Consider the following 23,452-nt stretch of genomic DNA (forward strand, 5'->3'; position numbering starts at 1 on the left):
GCACATACTTAATAATAGGGAAGGTTAAATGAGTTAATATATATTAAAGAGCTTAGAGCAGTGTCTAATCAAATATTTATTAAAATGAGCAAAACTAAGGTTAGATGTACAATGGAGATCAGAATTGTTTTTAGAAGTTCCAAAACTTCTAAACAATGCTGAAAATTGGTGAGAACTGAATAGAGACAACGTAGTTGATAAGGATAGTAATGAAGGCTATGAATAAGCATGATGATGAAGAACATAAGAAAAACTAGGCTGACAATAGGCTGAGAAAAAAGGTGCCACAATATAACATTTGCTAAATTGAACTAATTATAAATGACATTAATCCCTTTAAAATGAAGCTTATTTTAAGCACATTGTTGTAAGATGAAGAAGACACTATTATCAAAAGATATCATTTACTATACTGAATCTCTTCTGATTACACTGTATTAATACACTAATATCAAAATATTTTAAGAAAAATTTAAAAATATACATTTAGCACTACTTCTTCATTTTCACTTAATGTTTATCTAAAACATAAAACATTAACAGTTCTTTACCAGAGAAATTAAACAGTACAAATATTCATTGCTCCAAGAGTTAAGTTTTATAAATTAAAATCCAATATCAGTAGATTTTTTTCAGTATGGGATCTACACACTAAAACAAATGACAAAAGACCCAATAAAACAGTATTTCTCTACTTTTACTATATTTCACATTCAATTATGTGTATATTCTGAGTCATTATTTTTACTCATTTTATTAAATACTTGATTAAGTATTTAATCAAGTATTTAACACTGTTTAAACACTGTTTAAACACTGATTAAACACTGTTCTAAGCTCTTTATCTGTATTTACTCATTTAACATTTCCTAGTATTAAATAAGTGCACATAGCCTGCATCCTTCATGCAAAAATCATATTTAATATCTATTAATGTGTATATTACTATGTGTAAACTGCTAAGAATGAAACAAGGTGCTGAGTTCTTAGTTGAAAAAAATGACTAAGTATTTAGCCTTGTAGCAAAAATTTTCCATGTATAATTTAACTTTAAAGAACTTCACATTACAATGCTTACAAAATATTCTGGTTCCTCTTGAACAATGTTCACTAAATGAATTATGTTAAACCCATGGTAAGTCAAAAATGTCCCCCCACAAATGGAAAAATTATGCACATTCATCAAAGTATAATGTTGGCTTTCCCCATGTGAAAATTTAACAATGAAAAAAAAACATTAATTGTTGATCTTGTTTTAGGAGTACAAGATTTGAGGATTACATTATTGTCCCCATCTCACCTTTAGTCATTGACAGGACTTTGTTGGTCACCAAGTTGTTTACTTTGGGGATTGTGGTAGTAAAGAAAGGAAGATGGATATCTTCAGAACTGGCAATGAACTGAGGTCCCATTTTTCAGGTCCAATCAAATCTTTGTATAAATCATTAGATTAAATGAGCCTATGTTAGGGATAAGAAAGTACATTACTTTTCAAAATCAAAACCATCCCACAAATCTCTCAACAGGACGTGCTTATGAGGCAGATGCTTTACCATTTGAGCCATAACTCCACCACTTTTTTGTCCCATTTATTCTGGAGATTCATGCTTTTTTGCACAAGCTGGTCTGGATGGTAATACTCCTATTTTACACTTCATGACTAGCTAGGAAGAGAGGCATATGCCACTACACCCCACTTTTTTCCTTTGAAATGAGCTCTGATTTTTTGCATGGACTGGCCTGGAACTGTGATCTTACCAGTTTCAGTCTGTTTTGTAGTCTCAGTGTCAGGGACATAGCACTGTGCTCAGACTCTCAAGCAGCTAGGGTTACAAGTATGAGCCACCAGAGCTCAGTTGTGTACTTTTTTATGAGAAATACAAATTTTTATTTTCTGTAAGGAGAAAACCATTGAAATACAGTAAGCATACAATTACATAAAAAATGAACATTAGGCACAAGAAATCTATATACTACTGTTCATATCAATGGTTGGCACATAGAAGGCATTTAGTAAATACTTTATGAATGGAGTAACTAAGAAGGAAAGAAAGATACAATAACATTTAAAGTCATATTATATGAAATAATGGGTAGAAAATAAAAGTAGTGAAAAGAATTACATGAAAATGTTCAACAGTGGGTGTTATGGAATCCTTTTCCATTTTCAATATTTACAAATTTTCTGGAATTCATATACACATGCACACATGCTACATTGTAATTATAATGAAGAAAAAAATTAATGAAGTGTGGTTCACACAACAGTAGCTTAGTCTTATTCCGAATAAATCTAACACAGTAAGTTGCATAATACATATAAAAAACATTTAACAGTGCCAGAAATGTCACTATAACTGTGATCTGTCTGATCACTGAATGGATTTATTCCTGGACAGCTTTCTGAGCCATTTCTCTGGGAGCATAGCAAAGAAACCAAATTGGTTAATTCATTTTAAGTTTTAACTTAAGAGAGTTTGCAAGCTTTAGGATGTTGTAAAGTATCTTGGGAAGTTCATAGGACAATAAATGAAGCAGAGTAGAGCCACATCTTAAGTTGTGAGGGGACCTGGGGCCATTTTGTATAGTTAAGAGTACCTTTCAATAACTGACTAACTGGTCCATATAGTATATAACCTGTAGTTCTGCATATATCACCAAAAATACTAAAATTCAAAATTTACTGATTTAGGCTAGAGGCAATTATATTAAAATTATCTTATCTATGCAAACCAATGAGGTACTACCATAGCCTAGGATATTTTCCTTGAAGATATTTTAGAAAACACACCTTAGAAACATACTACCTCAGTAAGTTAGAACACATTTGCAATTATAGCAAGTTTTGAAAACATACATCAAGGTAAGAATAATTTAATCTACACCTCTCTCTCATCTTTTGCAGTCTTGTCACATTCAATATCCAACTGCTACCACTTTTCAGTATTTGAGATGACTACCACCAGTTTCTGAATTAACAGTTGTACAGCCAGTATTGTGTAGTTCACTTTCTTGCAAAGCAACTCTTTCCAAAGCTCACACTTTCTATCTGTAGTAAATTTCAACCACTGGTATTTTGGACTGCCTCTCACATTTAAGGAAGTTTGCCCCATCAATAATAGAGCTTCTGTTTTTGAATTGTTAATATCATGAGCAGGTATATACTAGATGTTGAGGATACAGCATGTGGTGCTTTTGAATAAATGCAAGGTAAGAACTTAGGAAAGGGACATTAATATAATTATGAACACAAGAGATGTGAAGTTGCAATTATGATATCTGTTATGGAGAGAGAGGGATAGAGCAGTGACAGCATAATAGGAAATTATGGCCCATTCAAGAAGGTGAGGAAAGCATTGGTTTTAGTTCTAATGATTAACTAAGCATGCAAAAGTAGAGGGGGAAAAAGGCTTTAAATATTACAAAGTGGACAGGATGGGACCAGAGCATTGAAACAAACCAATACAACTAGAGTGAAGAAAGAGAAGGTTAACTAATTCTGGTAAAGTAAGAGCTCAGAGCGTGCAAATCCATGTGCCTCAAATTAAAGAAATCATACTTAAGAATCAGGAAAATCACTATTGTACTTGAAACAGAGCAAGATGAGTTAAGACTTGTATTTAAAACTATCATCCACACTATCATGTAGACTATGGACTGAAAGATATAAAAAGAGCATCTATGGATACTAGTTAGTTCATTGGTAATTTGATCAAAAAGGAATGAAAGCTTATAGGATATAAGTAGTAGAGATGTCACCAAGACATTTCGTGGTTATAATTATTAAGATTTACTGGATTAGCCATGAGAATAAGGAAGAGTAATGATTCAGAAGTAGCTCTCAAGTTTCTGACTTTTCTTTCTATTTAGACTATTAAGCTACATTGAGAGATTATCAATTTGGAAGACTATCCTAAATTTAGTTATTAGTGTGCTGAGTACAAAGTTATCTCCAGATTAGCCACATCAAGATACAGTTGTTAGAAACACAGGTCTAGAATAAGAAGAGATCTGGGTTAGAGAAAAGCAAATGGGTTGACTCCACAAAAGTTGTTAGTGAAGCTATGTCGATGTCAGAGATAACCTAGACAGAGGTTATAAAGAGAAGAAGCTCAGAATGAGCCCTGAATTAATCTTGAAATTGGGACAGCATATTCAGAGAAAGAGATGAAACTAAGAGAAATAATTCAAGGTATAGCGTACATAGAAAATATTAGAGAGGAGCAGTAATATAAGGCCTCTAACAGGTTAGAGGAAATGAAATTTTTTTTAAAACCTGGAACTATTTGCCTGTAAGGAAGAGCAATTCCTTTATTTTAATTAATAGAAAAATGAGAAGTTCAGTAAGATGAACATTCATAGTGTCCTAGAGGACCCACAGCAGATGATGTGATTATGAACAACTACAGATAACTTAATTCTGACCTCTGTTTTTGAAAGCTATTCTGAGAGTGGTGGGCTGTTGCTATCTATGTGTTTCTTATTTGCACTTGAAAATACAAGTTTATCCCCATTACTAGCAAAGCTCTCATCTTGCTGTTATGCTAGTACTGAACTACCAGAGCAGAAGTTCTCAATCAAGCAGGATTTTGTACCCAGAGTACCTTTAGCAATACACAAGACATTTTTGATGGTGAAAGCTAAAAGGTGTGTTTAGTCACATCTAGTGGGTAGAGGTCAAGGATGTTGCTACACATCCTATAATACACAAGAAAGCACACCACACTTAATACCAGAACAAAATGTCAACAGCACAAAGGATAAGAAAACCTGTACTACACAATAAACCCTCCATCCTTTGCCTGTCATTCTTGAGAACTGACCTGCTCAAGTGTTGAGGGATATAACTCCTGTTGATATGAAGGGTAGGGAAACATTAAAGGATATGGCTTCAAAGAGAAATATCACAGGGCACAGTGGTGCACATGGTAATGTAATGTTCTTGAGAGGCAGAGAATGGAGAGCTCAAGGCCAGCCTGGGCAGTTAGCCAGATACTGTCTCCAAACAAAATACAAACAAAAGGGCTAGGCATGGTTCAAGCAGAGGAACACTTGCCTAAACTGTTCAATCTCAGTACAAGTGCAAAAAATAAACAAAATTGTTTCAAGCTAACAAAGTTCAGATGGCCATCAATGGAAGGCTCTCTTAAGACTAACAAAAATGAAAATTATAATTTAAAGAATGAAGCTATGATTGAAACTAATTAAAAATTCTGAAAAACAATTTCTGAATTTAAACACTTAAAAAGGAAAAAGATGGTACTGAAGGACTTTTTGGAATTCTGGGAGATGGGGAGAAACAAGCTATAACTAATTAGAAATGAGACTCCTAAGCAAAGAGAGTCATGAGGAACTAATAGGAATAGTAGAATGAAAAAAGAAATGATGGTGAACAAGCATTGATCCAAAAGGTGACACAATAATTTCTTGATTTAACAAAAAGAAAACGTGTTTTGATTTGAATAAGAGGCAATATTTTTCAAAACGCCAAATGGAAATAGTTGAAAAATAAAACTCTACTGGATATTCTACTTAGTTCATTGTTCTTAATTTCTTTTCCTAGTTGGATCAAATTTTATTTTCTTTGATCTCAATATTATGACAATAGACACCAGTTTACTGGTTACAGAAAACTAATTTATCATAGTTAAAGCAGAGAGTATAAAAAAGAATATACAGTGGTTTCTCAAACAGATAATGGATATCATCACAATTGTGTAAAAATTCCAACTTCTTTCATTTGGATATATTAACTGCAAAAGCCATTTCTAAGAGAAATGATAAGAGACTGTTTTGTTAATTGGAGAAAAGGGCAAAACAGGTTCTACCTGGAAGCAAGGGGGTGAGGGGGAGAGGGGGGAGAGGAGGGATGGGGGAGAAACAACCCAAACAATGTATGCACATATGAAGATATGAATAAAGAAAAAAAATAGACTGTTTTATTAAGACATAAAATTTCCAACATCAACTACTCAGTTAACTTAAACTGTACTGAGGGAAGGTAAGCTTTCTTTCAATTTCTCTGTCTTTTTCCTTGGTCCCCTTGAGATCAGTGTATTTGAGATGTTAGTTTTTTACTTGTACAAAAAGAGCTGGAAAAAAACCTCCTTGTGTTGTGGCAATATTGTCAGAGGAGAAACCAAGCAACACTCAGAGGAGTGGAGAACTCAGATTTTAATTTTTACGCTAGCGGGCCCAGACGTGTACTAGTGTCTGAGCCCCAAACAAAGGATTCACAGGATATTTAAAAGGCAGTGCAGGGTATCAGGTTACAAGGAATGTGCTCTCCCATAAAGTAGGGCTAGTAGTGGGTTAGAGACCTAAGGTTTAGATAAGAGCAGCGGAGGGGGCCTGCTTTGGAAAGTTTATTTACAAGTGGAGACAAAGGAAGGCAGGAATGGGTGCTTATCTCTGCATGGTGCCTTTCATCTTGGTCCCAAACTTTTGCATGTCTCTAATGTGGCAATTCCTCACAGCTCTGTCCGAGGTTACAGCTTTTAATTGACAGTTTACCATGTTTTACAACCCTGCTTCAAGGCTATCTTCCTCTTCACTTGAGATGTATAAAATGTGGACCAAGAAGACATGCAAAACTCAATACCTTTCAGTTGTTCCATCTCATTACTGAGATATTTTATGAGCGCAGAATCAGTAATGACAAGCAAGGTGAGTCAGGATTTCTGCACTCCAGTAACGGTGTCAGGTGGATCTACACCATGCTGATAGAAAATGCTGTGGATGCCAAACGCTGAAAGCAAAGGAAATGTTAAAGCTATAAATGCCTAAACACGTGTTTGTATGTCTGCTGAAAGCAGAGACAAGTGACATAGAAATTTCTTAAAATTTTGCTTCCAAGAAAAATAAAGTGGCATTTACGTGGCAGTAAGAGAAAAATGTCAAACGACATTAAACTACCATTGCCAAATTTCACCTCTTTACACTCTATCTAAATTGAGATTATGTGGCCAGAGGAGATCAACTCAAGTTGTTTCCTCGGCATTAGTAACTGATTTGACTGTCTGGACCCCCTCCCCAGAAAAGCCTGTCCCTCTAATTCCTCCTCATTTCCTCAGGCTCCATTGGAAGATACAGGTGGCCTGGTGGGGCATAATGCCACCCACAGCTCGGGTGGGGTGGAGTCTGGGTGAAAATCCACACCAGGCCTCATCAGCACACTAGGCCTAAGACAGGAGGAAGATGTGTGCACTTTAAGGGCAGCTCAGGAGAAGGGGAGGCTCTGTGAGCCAGGCCTCAGCAGCATACAGGCCTCAGCAGCATACAGGTCTCTCTTCGCACCTGAGCAGCCCATCAGTCTCTCAAGGAGCCTGCATCCCACTCCCAGGTTCCTCCAGAGGGCTGGTACCTGGGCGGCCAGGTCCTCCAGGCCCAGGCTGAGCCTTGGTCCCGCGAGGCCACCAGACCCCAGATAAGTCTCCCCGCGATGTCTCGCGTGAGGATTCATACAAGAATTTAGCCACGATCTTGGTGTTTTGTACCGGGTGATGCCTTGCTCTGGAGGGAGCTGCATCGCTGTGGTGAGGTCTGCTCACCATGATGCTGGTTTTAGAGGGCAGACTGCTCCAGCTGTGCTTCCGCAGCAGTTTCCCTAGCAGGCGTTTTAAAAATAACGATGCGCCAGTAGCTCATGACTAATCCGAGCTACTCAGGAAGCAGAGATCAGGAGAACCACGGTTTGAACCCTGCCTGGGAAAATAGTAAAAACCAACTCAGGGACCCGCCGCGTGCCCTCTGCGCAAGCGCGACTCTAAACCCTGCTCCATGCATGGGGGTCCTGAGCTTCCATAACGTTAAACTACTATTGCCAAATTTCACCTCTTTGCAATCTCTCTTGAGGTTATGTGGTTAGAGAAGATCAAATTAGGCTATTTCTTCGGCATTAGCAACTGACTGACTGACTTCCTGGTCCCACTCCTCAGGCAAGCTTGTCCCTCTAATTCCTCCTCATCTCTTCAGGATCCATTAGAAGGTGCAGGGGGCCTGCTGGGGTGCAGCGTCTTCCACAGCCCAGGTGGGGTGGAGTCTGGGTAAAAATCCACGCCAGGCCCCACCAGGTACACCAGGCCTAAGACTGGGGTAGGGGGTGCGCACTTTAAAGAGCAGCTCAGGAGAAGGGGAGGCCCTGCCAGATAGGCATCATCAGCATGCAGGCCTCTCCTCCCACCTGAGCAGCGCGTCAGTAGTGAGGAGGAGCCCGCATCCCACTCCCAGGTTGCTCGAGGGGCCGGTGCCTGGGCGGCCTGGGCCTCGTGGTCTCCCAGGCCGACCCTGGGCCGGCGACCCCGCGTCTCCCAGCCGCATCCTGAGCGAGGACTCACAGAAGAAATAGACCAAAACCTCCGCGGTCCTGAGCAGAGTAATGGCTTGCTCCCGAGCAAGTTGCAGAGCCATGGCGAGGTCCGCTCACTAGACGCGGCTGGTAGTGGGCAGACAGCTCCAGCAACGGCTTCGACGGCAGTTTCCCCACCAGACGTTTCAAAATTAACGACTAAACCCGCCGCCAGGCCCTCTGCGCAAGCGCGATGCGCCTCTCAGCCCCGCCCCACGCAGCCAGGTCCTGCGCAACCCTGTCTCTCCCGCCCACCTCAGAGCGGTCTGTTGCGCAGTGGGTGGACATTAGTACTTGCTTCCAGGTGGTCAAGCTCTGCAGTTGTCTTGTTAGAGGTTGGGAGGTGGGGGGGGCTGCTTCTTATTCCTGTTTTCGGAACAATGAGCGAGCACCATCTCTGAGTTTCAGATTTTCATTTTAAATTTACGTGAACATGCCAGCTGTGCCTGGCACGGCCACAGTGCTGCCTGGTGGATGTTAGCAACTTCTGCCAGATGCTTTGGGATTTCTAGAGGAGCTGTGTGAGAAGAACCTGATTTCTGCGTGGCAATGGGCTTCTCCTGGGAGATAATCATGTGTTCTTCTGTGTTATTTTTATAGAGATTATATTTCATTTTAGGTAAAGAACAGGAATTAAAATCAGTAATTTTCTATTCTGATTACTTAAAGTTCAGTTTGTATATGGCTTTTCTTGGCTTAAAAATCAAGCTGCAGAATGCAACTTTCCCCCTAACACTTTCCTCTTAAGGGCTCTGTGGTGGTGCAGGTGCTCCAAAAGGTCAAAATGAATTTGAATCATGACAACTAATTAACACTGACTTTTAAAAAATCAACAAATATATGTCAATAGAGTTCATAATTTTTAAGGATCCAGTTACATACATAGAATATTAACCTTTTATCTTCAGTAAAGATTAAGAACAAAGTATTGAAAGCTAATAATTCTTGAAACTCTTAGTCATGGTTTCTAATCAGAAAGCATTAACATATTTTATCAAATTAGTACTATATATTGACATCTATTCATAACTCAACCATGATTATGTACCAAATGGTATAATGTAAAATGTAGATATATAATTTTTTCACATTTAATCCATACAGGCTGAAAAAATGCATATTATATGTGCATACATTTTAAAATATAATTGAAATTCAAAACAGCTCATAAAAGTTTCAGATATGGAAAATGCCCACACAAAGCCTCTGTGAAGAAGTAATAAACCATGGTCCTATTAATAAAAATGGATTTAATGTGTCAAATTATTTTATAACTACTTATTTAAATTGGTGAGATATTTTTTGCCTCTAATACATTTTTAGATGGTTGGTTGTGAATATATTGAATGTTGGATTATTGTATTGCCTAATATGTAAATACAGGTAAATTAGTTCTACTAAGTCTGTCAACTAGTCATAAAACTCTGTTGTTGATTAAGGAGAAAAATATTTTTGAGATAATTCCATACATAAAGTAGATCATAAATTTAGGTCTTTCTCACGTATTTATCAATACCATTTTATAAAACATTTGTAAAAAGAAAACACTTTATAAAAACATGGAAAATTGCTTAACTTTAAATTTGTCATATTTTCCTATTATGGATAAACTTGGCTTTACAATTTGAATAAATTTCATCTACCTTGCCTTGTGTTTAAGTTCATTCAAATAGTACAATAGTCAAGCCTTATTTATCAGGTTAGAGATCAATCACTAATCATACACATTAATTCTATTGCTTGTGTTGGATATTTCTACTTATAGATTGAATATATACATATTCTTAGTATGTTGTTATTGTGGGGGGTTCACACTGGGGTTTGAGCTCAGGGCCTCACACTTGCTAGGGAGGTGCTTTTACCTTTTGACACTCTGCTGGCCCAAAGGGCTTTAGTTTGGGGGGTGTGTGTGTGTGTGTGTATGTGTGTGTTCATTCTTGAAGGATGCAAGTTATCCCTATGCCTCTTGTCTTTCTCTCACTGCTTCTTATACCCCATGTGGTGAGCTGCTTTGTCCACCATATGCAACCAGTCATGATGTTCAGCCTCATCTCAGGCCCACCACAGTGGAGGAAACCAAAAGAAACCAATGAACCCATGAGCCAAAATTAGTATTTCCACCTTCAGTTGATGAAATATTTTGTATTAGTCATGGTGGCAAAAGTCTGATTAACATAGTTTGGTTTTGTGGTTTGTTTGTTTTTGGTCATCAAAACTAAAACAAAAAACAGATATGTTTTAAAGATAGGAAGACTAAATGGAAGAAAGTATACTTCTGAATTTTAATTTTGATATAATGGTATGCAAAGTATTCATTGAAAAGAACTTATTAAATTTCCATTTTTCTGCTGCCAATTATATGTTGTAAAAAATAATTTAAAAGGTGATCCATTAAAATGTTTTGATAGGTAGACCAGTGAAGTAAGCAGTTTCTTCATCCATTTGTTAAAAATACCAAACACAATACCTTTCTACCTGCTTGGGAACTAAAGGAACTAATTGTTTCTAATTTTTAATTACCTTGGAAATAATTTATATTTTATAACATTACAAATAGATTTGGTCAGTGTGTACTGTATGCATGTATTGAGGCATCAGACTAAACCCCACAAATACCTGTCCATAGCAATAAATAAATAAATAAAAATAATAGAAAAAATATTTTTAAAATATTGTGCATGACAATACACAAATATTCTGACCAGTGTAAAATGGCAGTTGCAATCCTACCTATTGTTTGATCTGTTGACTTTGCTGGTAGTTCCAACAAAAGAAGTGAGAATGAACAGTACTGTGGGAATATAGAGATGACAAATTTGAGGCATTTCAAAATCTGTTTAAGGTGTTTGGTTGAACTCTGAAGAACTAAGTCTTAGAGGTCATGGTGGAGCTATCTACATTGAAATGATGACCAAGTTATGGTATTGGGTTGGTTTTCTTTCTGGCAATTTTAAGACAGGAAGTGATGGATTTTCATGGAAAGTGTAATCACTCATAAAATAACACATTGAGAGATAAGAGGCAGTGAGGGAAATTTAGAAGAGATAAACAGAAGGGAACAAATCATGAGAGACAAATGTTGTAAGAACCTACTAAATGAACTTGTGTTAGATAGACAAATACCTTTTTAGGGCTGGTGAAGTGGCAAGTAGTAAGAATGCCTGCCTAGCAAGTTTGAGACCTTGAGTTCAAACCCCAGTACCACCAAAAAAACAGATATACTTTAATAGTTTAGTGCACAAATCACCCCAAAGATAATGACTGGGGAAATATTATTAAATTTTGTACTTAAAAGTTCTTTGATGAACAAATAGGAAGCAATTTAGGTCACATTGTAAGGGGGTGGACTTCTTGCAAATTGTTATAAGTTAGGGACAAAGAATGGAAGTAAAAAGTTTGTAGGAGATATGGAAAGTGGGGATAAGTCTACTATGTTTTGGGAATTGGAGTGGTTAATTGATTGATTGGAGATGAAGCCTTGCTATATAGTCCAGGCTGGCATTGAACTCATGGTTCTCATGCCTCAGTCTCTAAATATTGGGATTGCAGACATATACCTGACCATGAATTTACTTTTAGTATATTCAGAGGAAATGTTGGAAAGGAATAACTAATAGAGCCAGACACACCAAGGACCCAAATGGAGAATAAGCATAAAAAGAAATACCTCTCGCAGGAAAATGGACACATGGAAGAAAGGAAATGTGGGAGTATAGAAAATTTCTTACTTTTCATGAAACATAAGTGAAAAATAATCTCTAGGTTTTTAGTGGAGGAAATAACAAGATAAGTGACAAGGGGAAAGATGGAGTCAGATAAGTGAAAAAAGTTGAAAAGACATTTGTAGCAGTCATTATGAAGAATGTGATGAGAAGTCAGCAATGAAAAACTAAAAACACAAAGACTTCTTCCTCAGTGGATATTTATTAAGTACAAGTACTGTTTATCTCACAGTGTGTTACTGTGTTTATGAGAGTAAAAGAAGAAGAAGGAAGAAAGGAAAGGGGGTGGGGGAAAGTAAGAAGGAGAAAAATAAAATGAATTCATGCTATGCTATGTGAATGTAGTTGGGGATTCAGTACACAAAAATCACTGCACTTAAGGAGCAATAAGATGAGCAAGAAGCAATAAGATGAGAATCCAGTGATTATTTGAATTTGCTGTAAAATTAAAAGTACCTAAAGGAAGGGCTGACAGAGTGGCTCCAGTTATAGAGCACCTGCCTTGCAAGCACAAAGCCCTGAGTTCAAAAAAATTAAATAAATAAAACTAAAGAGTGTTTCTCAAGGATCTAAAACTTAAACAATACTTTGTCAGGAAAAGATGAGTGGTTTAATAGAAGTGGTTATTAGGGAAGGTTTAATGGAGAACATGAAGTGCAGTCTGTGTCATAAAAGGTAGGAAAAAGTATTTTTAGGTGTAGATATGTAGAAGAGGACATTACAAACCCATAATTTAAAGGCAGTGGAACAAAAGCATGGAAGCATCAAACTAACTAACTTTATCCCAGGGACAGTTTTCCTGTGATCAGATCACATCTGAGTCTTTTCTGTAGAGAGTCTGTGTGGCAGGCTAAAAGTTTGGAATTTTCAAGTAGTCTTTTAGTAAACTTATCATAGCCAATATGAAGTACAAATTAGAAAGGTATGGTTGCACTCTATTTATGAAACACCAAAGACTTTCAGTATTTTAATTATTCTTCATTATTTCCAGTGAGTGCTGTAATTACCAAGAAAATGCCCTGGTTTTCTTTCATTATCATAGATTCATCAATTTCCCACTCTCTTTATCTAAAAGTGTCATTGATATTTGGTCCTCTTTAGCTCCTGTCCTCTCCTCTTGGCCTTGTTTAATCTGTCTCCCTTTGCTCTTTTTTGTGCTGTATTTATTTATTAGCATAGATTTATTGTACAAAGGAATTTCATTGTGATATTTCCATACATGCATATCATGAACTTTGATCAAAATCACCCAATTACCTGTTCTTATCCCCCCATCTGCCCCTTTTTAATTTTTAATTTTTTTTGGTGATACTAGGGTTTAAACTTAGTGCCTTGTGCTTGCTGTACAGATGCTCTACCACTCAAGCAACACCTCCATTTTTTTTTTTTTTTTTGCTTTAGTTATCTTTTGAATCAGGTCTCAAATTTATGGGAGTGGCTTCTACCATAATCTACTTATTTATGCTTCCCATGGAGCTAGAGTGACAGGCATGTGCCACCACTTCTAGCTTAGATTAGTTAAGATGGGGTCTCACTAACTTTTAGCCCAGTTTGTCCTGAAACCACAATCTTCCCAATGTCCACCTTCCATGTACCTGGAATTACAGGTGTGAGCCACTGTGCCCAGCTCCTGTCCTCTGATTTTAGAGCAATATTAATGAGTTTCATTATTCTATTTGCATACCTGCATATGAAGTAGTTTGATCTTACACCCTCTCCTTTTATGCTGTTAATGTTCCCACTGCCAAAAGATCTCCCCATTTTGTACTTGTGTTCATTGCTCTTTTTGTATGAGCTTTCCTGCTCTGTTTATACTTCATTCAACAGTAGAAAAGTGTAGGTCATCCTCACCATAAAGTCTCCCAATAGACTCATGGCCTGTGTCATTAACTTCCAATGTTAACAGTGCATTCCACAGTACTTGCCAATTTTTCGTGGTTACTAATGTTTCATGCCACCATATCACATGCGCTCAGTAAAGTATTTGCCGTTTTTTACTGTACTTTGCCTAACAAGTATATTAAATTTAGTGCAGTTATATTTGTGACTGAAAGGAAAGATGCTAATGCTTGTTACCTCATATATTTTTACTCAGTTTTATTTAAAGCTAAAGGCCTTTAACATAAAGGCCCAAAATTCATCTATGTTAGTTTAATGTTTTTAAGGAAACTTAAAATATCAAAGTGTTGCTGTTGGTTTCTGTCCGAGTAAACTGTTTCATTCTGCCTTTTCATAATGACTTATGTCCAAAAGTAGTTAATATTGAAATATATGAGGTGAAATATATAAGGGATGAAAAATTATTAGTATGCATAGAATTTAAAGTTACTTAAGGCTTTAGAAGGTGAATTACTTAGTCCTACATTTCTGCTTGAATACTTCTATTCTAAAACTATCTTTCCCTTTTTATCTTCAGTAGAAGAGGACAATTTAAATTGGTTTTATCTCAAGAGTTCGAGAAGAGGTAAAAAATGAATAGAAACCACTCTGGAAAAGGAATCCATTTTGAAGTTCAAATGGAATAAGCTATCTTAATTTCTTTTAAAAAAAATCTAACTTCATAATTAACATGCTATTTAATTTATTATGTAAATAAAGCATAAGGTGTTTGACAGCCTGTGAATAACCACTTATTCCAAGCATGACAGATTATGTGAAAACAAAGGGGCTGAACAAAAATGGAAGGGTTATGATGTGTATATGCATTGAGGAAGAGGACAGCACTTTGGGGAGTGCCATTTATATGAGAATCTGGGTTTTTTGTGGCATTTTGGATGGGTGACCTGAGTCTCATGTATTGGTGAATAGCATTAATGAAGGTCTGGTTTACAAAGGCTAGGAAGAAAAATGCAATTAGCTACAGAATGAGGTGATGCCTGCATTTGAGGGGAAAATTGATACCTGATGATAGAAACACCAAAATGACACTATCAGCAAAAAAAGTCTGTCTGAGTGTGTGTGTATATGTGTGTGTATCATGCCATCATCTTAATTCCATGGAATTTGATTTGACCAAAAAAGTCATTTCTTTGAGAATGCTTAGTTTATGTGATGATATATACCTGCTACTAAGGAAATGACCTGGTTAAGTTAATGAATTTGTAACTCATAACAAAGCAATCTCACCAAACTTACATTTGCAATACTGCTTCTACTAAAAGAAAATTATAAAGGACATATGTGTTTAAAAGAAGTTTGCTCTATTTTTGGTCTTATTTTTTTCTGCACAAACCATGCCATCCAGAATAGAGAACCATATTTGATCTCTCAATTTGGTCAGGCCCAAAGATGATCAATCTCCTTAACAGCAGATACCTGTGTATTCATTGTGTTAGACAATGAATACTTGGTTACAAAAGCAGTTTTGTGTTGAGAAAGTAGTGGTACAACTGTACAAGAACAAGCTTTCCTCTTTGGGGAGTCTCTTACTCATCACAGATAGGTGACCGCACCACATACCTCCAGAGATCAGGGTGCCACTGAAAGGGAAATGGCCCACACTGAAAAGCAAATTAGTTCTCACAAACTTTCCAATCAAATATGTCCCTCCACAGTTTGTTGGAACAGAATTCACAAAGATGACTCCAGTGGCTATACTTCCACATGGAAACCCAGTACTAGTCACAAGGGCTCCCCTCCCAAGAGATATATTTTCTAATATATGTGTCAATAAGTAATAGGTAATTTCAGCCCCCTAAAATCTCAAATCTGAGGTTGTCAACATTGGAGCAGGTTAGTTTGACGATGGAGTAACCTTCAGTTGAAACTACTGGGAACGTATCTAATCTCATTTCTGGTCAAAAAAATAATCTTTCCTACAGCTATACAGATAACTTACTAGTTAGGAAAAGGGTACAAGTGTGGATAACAGGAAGTTAGATTAGAAAGGTCAAATCAAATTTCCTGAAATAAGACTTTCCTATTTTATTTCTAGTTTGAATTACACAAAAGCAAAAAGTAAACAGAAGCACTCAGTTCTAAGCCTATTCTTCATGCCACTAAACAATGTTCCTGCCATTTCTTGTGGAAATTACAAGTAATTTAGAGGGTATATTCTTGTGTGTTTTATGAATTATTAACATATTTGTTTTATATTTTTGATATTTTTATAGTTGTATTTGAAAATTAGAGAATATAACAAATAAAATATTTGATTAAATTGCCATCAAATGTAACTTAAAATATAATTGTTAGTGAGAAAATAGGTGATTTATACTTTAAACATAACTATGATATTTCAAGTGTTTATAATGTAGCAGGTGGAGAAAGATTATATAGTCAGTACATTAAGAATAAAAAAATGGGCTGAGGGCATGGCTCACATGGCAGAGTGCCTGACTAGAAAGTGCAAGGCCCTATGTTACAACCCCGGAACAACAAAGAAAACAAAACAAAAAACTAATGTGAAATTCCAAAGATATTTTGGGTAGCATCAGACATCCACATTATTTTTTACCAGACTAAATGAATAGATTGTGTATTAATGTATGATTTTATTGCTGAAAGATTATTCAAAATGAAAAATACTCTTTTTGACAATTAAGAATCTAAACAAATGCTGTCTTAAACATTTTACTCCCCTGTTAAAAACCTTACTGATTTTATATCATGTGTTCAGAATGAAATCAAAAGTATACTGTAACAAATTAGTGTGCTCTTTGTTTCCCTGTTGTTCTGTGTTTGACTTTTGTCTTCCCCAATTTTACAGACTGCTTATAGATTAACTATATCATTATAGTGAGCTCAACACTTATAATTCTTTGTTGTATTATTTTAGTGGTTATTTTAGAGTTCACAGTATTCAACTTTATCACAATACTTTCAAGTAGTGGTTTAGAACATTACATATAGATTAAGAACAGTATACTTCCATTACTTTACCTTCTTCTTTAGGGCTATTATTGTAATACATGTTCTACTTGTGTTACAATGCTCTGTTTTTTTTTTGAGCAGTTATTATATTTTTAAAAGGTTTAAATAACAAAAACCCCACCTATGTATTTAACCTTGTGATTATCCTACCCATTCCTCTTCCTTAAGTTGTGTAGATACAGATTTCTGTTATTTCACTTCTGCTTAAAGGACTATAACATGTTCTGAATTATAGGTCACTACTGATGAAAACTTCTCACTTTTTTATGCCTTTAAAAAATGTCTGTATTTACCTCTGTGTTTTTGTGGAAATATTTTTACTGGATGATGATTTTCTTTCAGTATTTGGATGAATTTTCTCAATTGTTTTCCAGCTTGCATAGTTTTCTACAAAAAATATTCTGGATCAAGAAGCTGCTTACAGGAAGTGCCTGTTGTACTCTGTGCTTTCTAGTCATTTACCAAATTTTCTGTGCTCCATCTTCTTTTGGCTTTCACCTGTGACATTATTGAATTTAATAATCTTGAGAGGATCCAAATTGGTGACCAGAACACAGACACAGACTGCATGAGCTCCATGAATCAGGAAACTTGCTGAGATGCTGGAGACATGCTTGGCTGAGATAAAGCACAAGGGAGGGCTGAAACTTCGGCACCCTGAACCCCTAGTCCATGGAAGGCCTCTCCATGCCATGATAAACAACAGGCAGGCCACCACCACCATGCTGCTGCCATCTGCACTTCAGCTTGCCTAGCCGCTGTCCTGCAGCTCCAACATGCTTTGAAGACCTTCAGGAGATCAAACAGAATGCTTTCTTGCTGGAGCTATACTTGGCAAAAAAAAAAAAAAAAAGAAGAAGAAACAAAACTCTGAAACCTTGAACCCCCAGCCTGTAAAAAGCTTCTCCAAACCACATAATACTGAGAAAATAGGAGGGATCCAGCACCGCCAGACACTGGCTCTAAACCTGCTTGGGAGATGTAGACCAACTGGGGAACAAATAAGCAGACAAACAGGACTGGATGCTAGAGGAGTAACACCAGAACAACTAAGACTGAAATTCTACTGTTCCTGAATCTAGGATCTTTTTTCTTTTTTCTTTTTAGTTTATTCTTTTCTTTAAGTGTTTATTTGTCTTGTTCACTGTTTGATTATCCACCATCTCTCCCTGTTTATTTCTTTTGTTCTCCATTTTTTTTCTTTTTCTTTTTTCTCTTTCTTTCTTGATTTTGTTAGTTTTACTATTGTAATCTAGGTAATACTAAATTATACATACACCAGGGACAGAAACAGTACCAAGTGGAATAATGGGACAAAGAAAAAGGAATGGAAACCATTCTCTCCCCCAAAATAAATTAGTACATGATTCAGAGGCAAATGTAGAAAATGGATAGCCAGATCCAGACTTCAACAAAACAAACATAAACTATACCAAGGAACCCAATGAATCCCAGAAGAACACTCTGAAAGAAGAAATCCTGAGAGTAATCAAAGAAAATTTCATAGAGATATTACTAGACATGGTCAGCCAAAACATACTGGAGGAACTCAAGAAATTCCAAGGCAACAAAAATAAAGAATATGAGAAAACACAAAAACAAATAAATGAACTCATACAAACCCTAAATAAACAGCAAAGTGAAACAGAGAACACCATAAATAGAGAGAAAAATGAATTAAGGACAAAAATTGACAATATTATAGAGGAAGTGATGCATGATATTGAAAACCTCAGAAAAAAGAATCAAACAGAAGAACAAAACAAAATGGAAGGCCACTCCAGCAGACTAGAACAAGCAGAAGACAGAACCTCAGAACCTGAAGATGAAATGGAAATTAAAGAAAAAACTGAAGAACTGTTAGTCAGACAACACAAGACCTGTGAAAGGAATATGCAGGAACTTACCAACTCCATCAAAAGACCAAACCTGAGAATCATGGGCAAGTGAAAGGAAGAAGAGGTGCAAGCAAAAGAATTCATAATATATTCAACAAAATAATAACAGAAAATGTCCCAAATCTAGAGAAAACTATGCCCATTGAGGTACAGAAAGCCTCCAGGACACCAAACAGACTTGACAAAAATAGAACTACCCCATGACATATGATCATTAAAGCAACAAGCACAGAGAATAGAGAAAGAATATTGGAGGATGTAAGAGAGAAAAAACAAATAACATACAAAGGTAAACCCATCAAAATCACATCAGATTTCTCAACAGAAACCTTACAAGCAAGAAGAGCCTAAGCGAGGTCTTCTGGGCACTGAATGAAAATAACTTCAACCCAGGATACTCTGCCTAGCAAAACTATCATTCAAAATAGATGGAGCAATAAAAGTCTTCCATGATAAGCAGAAACTAAAACAATACATGACCACCAAGCTACCACTACAAAAGATTGTTCAAGGAATTCTGCACACAGAAAGTGAAAGCAAACAATACCATGAAAAGGCAGGCAGTACCAAACCACAAGAGAAGAAAAGGCAAGAAAGTAGAGAGTAACATTGATTCAGCTGCACACAAACAAAACCTTAAACAACAAAGACAACTAAATAAGAATCACCACATATATATTAGTACTAACACTGAATGTTAACAGACTTAACAACCCCATCAAAAGACACCGTTTGGCAAAATGGATTAAAAAGGAAGATCCAACAATTGGCTGCCTACAGGAGACACATCTCATCAACAGAAACAAGCACTGGCTGAGGGTGAAGGGTGGAAGAAGATTTACCAAGCCAATGCCCCCCCCAAAACAGACAGGGGTAGCAATACTTATCTTGGACAAAGTAGACTTCAAACTTACATTGATCAAATGAGATAAAGAAGGACACTCCATTCTAATAAAAGGGGAAATACACCAAAAGGAAATAACAATTATCAACCCAACATCAATGTACCCAATTTCATCAGGCATACTCTGAATGACCTAAAAACATATATAAACTCCAACACAGTGGTAGTGGGAGAATCTAATACCCCCTTATCACCAATAGATAGGTCATCCAAACAAAAAAATCAATAAAGAAATTCTAGAAGTAAATCACACCATAGATCAAATGGACCTAGCTGATGACTACAGAATATTTCTTGCAACTACTGCACAATATACATTCTTCTCAGTAGCTCACAGAACCTTCTCCAAAACAGGTTATATCTTAGGGCACAAAGCAAGCCTCAGCAAATATAAGAAAATAGAAATAATCCCATGCATTCTATCTAACCACAATGAATTAAAACTAGAAATCAACAAAAAAATACCACAGTAAAAAAATATGCAAACAATTGGAAATTGAACAACACATTGCTCAACGATGAATGGGTCATTGATAAAATAAAAGAGGAAATTAAAAGGTTCCTGGAAGTTAATGAAAATGAAAACACTACCTACCAGAACCTATGGGACATAGCAAAGGCAGTCTGAGAGGAAATTTTGTAGCCATGAGTGCATATAGCAAAGGTCAGAAATTTCTCAAATCAATGACCTAATGCTACATCTCAAACTCCTAGAAAAACAAGAACAAGAAAATCCCAAAACAAGCAGAAAGAGAGAAATAATTAAAATAAGGGTTGAAATCAATAAAATAGAAACAAACAAACAAAAAATACAAAGAATCAATGAAACAAAAAGGTGGTTCTTTGAAAAAATAAATAAGCTTGATAGACCCCTGGCAAACATGACTAAAATGAGGAGAGAAGAGACCCAAATTGGTAAAATTAGACATGCAAAAGGGGAGATAACAACAACACCATGGGAATCAAGGAAATCATCAGGGACTACTTTGAGAACCTATATTCTAATAAATTTGAAAATCTTGAAGAAATGGACTGATTTTTAGATACTTATGACCACACAAAAGTGAACCAAGAAGATATTACACACCTGAATAGATCTATAACACAAAATGAAATTGAAGCAGCAAAAAAGAGTCTCTCAAAAAAAGAAAAGTCCAGGCCCTGATGGATTCTCTACTGAATTCTATCAGACATTTAAAGAAGAATACCAACCCTACTTAAACTGTCCCAGTAAATAGAAAGGGAAGGAACACTACCTAACACCTTTTTATGAAGCCAACATTACTCTCATCCCAAAACCAAAGACACCTCCAAAAGGAGAACTATAGTCCAATCTCCTTAATGAACACCATTGCAAAAATCCTCAATAAAATAATGGCAAACCAAATCTAACAATACATCAGAAAGGTCATCCAATATAACCAAGTTGGCTTCATCCCAGGGATGCAGGGGTGGTTCAACATATGCAAATCTATAAATGTAATACAGCACATTAATAGAAGCAAAGACGAAAACCACTTGATCATTTCAATAGATGCAGAAAAAGCCTTCAACAAGATCCAACACCACTTCATGATAAAAGCTCTAACAAAACTAGGAATAAAAGGAATGTACCTCAACATTGTGAAGGCTATATATGACAAACCTACAGATGACATAATACTTAATGGTGAAAAACTGAAACCATTTCCCCTAAAATCAGGAATGAGACAAGGGTGCCCACTATCCCCACTCCTATTCAACATAGTACTGGAATTCCTAACCAGAGCAATTAGGCAAGAAGAAGAAATAAAAGGAATACAAATATGTAAAGAAACTGTCAAAATATCCCTATTTGCAGATGATATGATCCTATACCTTAAAGACCCAAAAAACTGTGCCCCAAAACTCCTAGATAACATAAACAGCTATAGCAAGGTGGCAGGACACAAAATCAACTTACAAAAATCATTAGCTTTTCTCTACACCAACAATGAAGAAACTGTGAAGGAATATATGGAAACAATTACATTTACAATAGCCTCAAAAAAATCAAATATCTAGGAGTAAACTTAACAAAGGATGTGAATGACCTCTACAAGGAGAACTACAAACCCATGAAGAAAGAGATCGAGGAAGACTACAGAAGATGGAAACATCTCCCGTGCTCATGGATTGGTAGAATCAACATAGTAAAACTGGTTATGCTACCAAAAGAAATCTACATGTTTAATTCAGTTCCCATCAAAATCCCAATGACTTCCATCACAGAGATTGAAAAATCTATCCTAAAGTTCATTTGGGAACACAAGAGACTTTAAGTAGCCAAGACAATACTCAGCAAAAGGAGCAATGCTGGAGGTATCACAATACCCAACTTCAAACTATATTACAAAGCAATAGCAATAAAAACAGCATGGTACTGGCACAAAAACAGACATGAAGACCAGTGGAAGAGAATAGAGGACCCAGATATGAATCCACACAACTATATTCACCTTATTTTTGACAAAGGTGCCAAAAATATACAATGGAAAAAAGACAGCCTCTTCAACAACAGTTGCTGGGAAAAGTGGTTATCTGCCAGCAGAAAACTGAAACCAGATCCATGCCTGTCACCCTGTACTAGTATCAACTCAAAATGGGTCAAGGACCTTAATATCAGACCCAAAATTCTAAAGTTAGTACAGGAAGGAGCAGAGAACACTCTGGAAGTAATAGATATGTGCAAGGACTTCCTCCATAGAACCCCAGCAGCTCAGCAACTAAGAGAAAGAATGGACAAATGGGACTTCATAAAATTAAAGAGCTTCTGCACTTCAAAAGAAATGGTCTCTAAACTGAAGAGACCACCTACAGAGTGGGAGAAAATATGTGCCATCTGTACATCAGACAAAGGACTGATGGCCAGAATATACAGGGAATTTAAGAAACTAAACTCTCCCAAATTCAATGAACCAATAAAGAAATGGGCAACTAAATAAACAGAACTTTCTCAAAAGAAGAAACTCAAATGGCCAGAAAACACATGAAAAAATGCTCCCCATCTATCTCTAGCCATAAAGGAACTGCAAATCAAAACCATACTAAGATTCCACCTCACCCCTGTTAGAATAGTCATCTTCAAAAATACCACCAACAACAGGTGTTGGTGAGGATGTGGAGAAAATGGAACCCTTGTACACTAGTGGTGGGAATGCAAGCTAGTGAAACCATTCTGGAAAAAAATTCAGAGGCTTCTTAAAAATCTAAACATAGATCTGCCATATGATCCAGCAATCCCAATCCTGGAGATATACCCAAAGAAATGTGACACAGGTTACTCCAAAAGCACCTACACACCCATATTTATTGCAGCGCTATTCACAATAGTCAAGTTATGGAAGCAACGAAGATGTTCCACTACTGACGAATGGATCAAGGAAATGCGATATTTATACACAACGGAATTTTAGTCAGCCATGAAGAAGAATGAAATCTTATCATTAGCAAGTAAATGGATGGAACAGGACAACATCATTCTGTGTGAGGTTAGCCAGGCTCAGAAGACCAAAAATTGTATGTTCTCCCTCTTATGTGGACTTTAGATCTAGGGCAAATGCAGCAATATGGTTGGACTTGGGTCACATGAGAAGGGGAGAACACATACAGGAGGTATGGGAATAGGTAGAAAACCCAAAACATGGAAGCATTTGATGTCCCCACACCAGAGGAACTAATACAGAAACCT

At 36.5% G+C, this 23,452-nt stretch overlaps 1 protein-coding gene across 5 annotated transcripts in view; it reads right to left on the minus strand.

The window, feature by feature from the left end:
* Positions 1-23,452, minus strand: part of LOC109676940 (serine/threonine-protein phosphatase 4 regulatory subunit 1-like) — a 46,945-nt gene that overhangs the window by 14,920 nt on the left and 8,573 nt on the right. Inside the window, exons 1-5 of one of the 5 annotated variants that reach the window (XM_074041632.1) lie at positions 8,337-8,474; positions 7,551-7,704; positions 6,602-6,748; positions 1,759-1,894; positions 1,301-1,460 (exon numbers count right to left, since the gene is read on the minus strand). In XM_074041632.1, the coding sequence (XP_073897733.1) occupies positions 1,301-1,412 (112 nt within the window). In that variant the 5' untranslated portion in view covers positions 1,413-1,460; positions 1,759-1,894; positions 6,602-6,748; positions 7,551-7,704; positions 8,337-8,474. Of the gene's footprint in view, positions 1-1,300; positions 1,461-1,758; positions 1,895-6,601; positions 6,749-7,550; positions 8,310-8,336; positions 8,523-17,234; positions 17,767-23,452 lie in introns of those variants that run through there. The other 4 variants (XM_074041629.1, XM_074041630.1, XM_074041631.1 and 1 more) reach the window with 4 other exon arrangements.

Source organism: Castor canadensis, chromosome 9 (assembly GCF_047511655.1).
Source record: "Castor canadensis chromosome 9, mCasCan1.hap1v2, whole genome shotgun sequence".
Taxonomy (NCBI): Eukaryota; Metazoa; Chordata; class Mammalia; order Rodentia; family Castoridae; genus Castor; species Castor canadensis.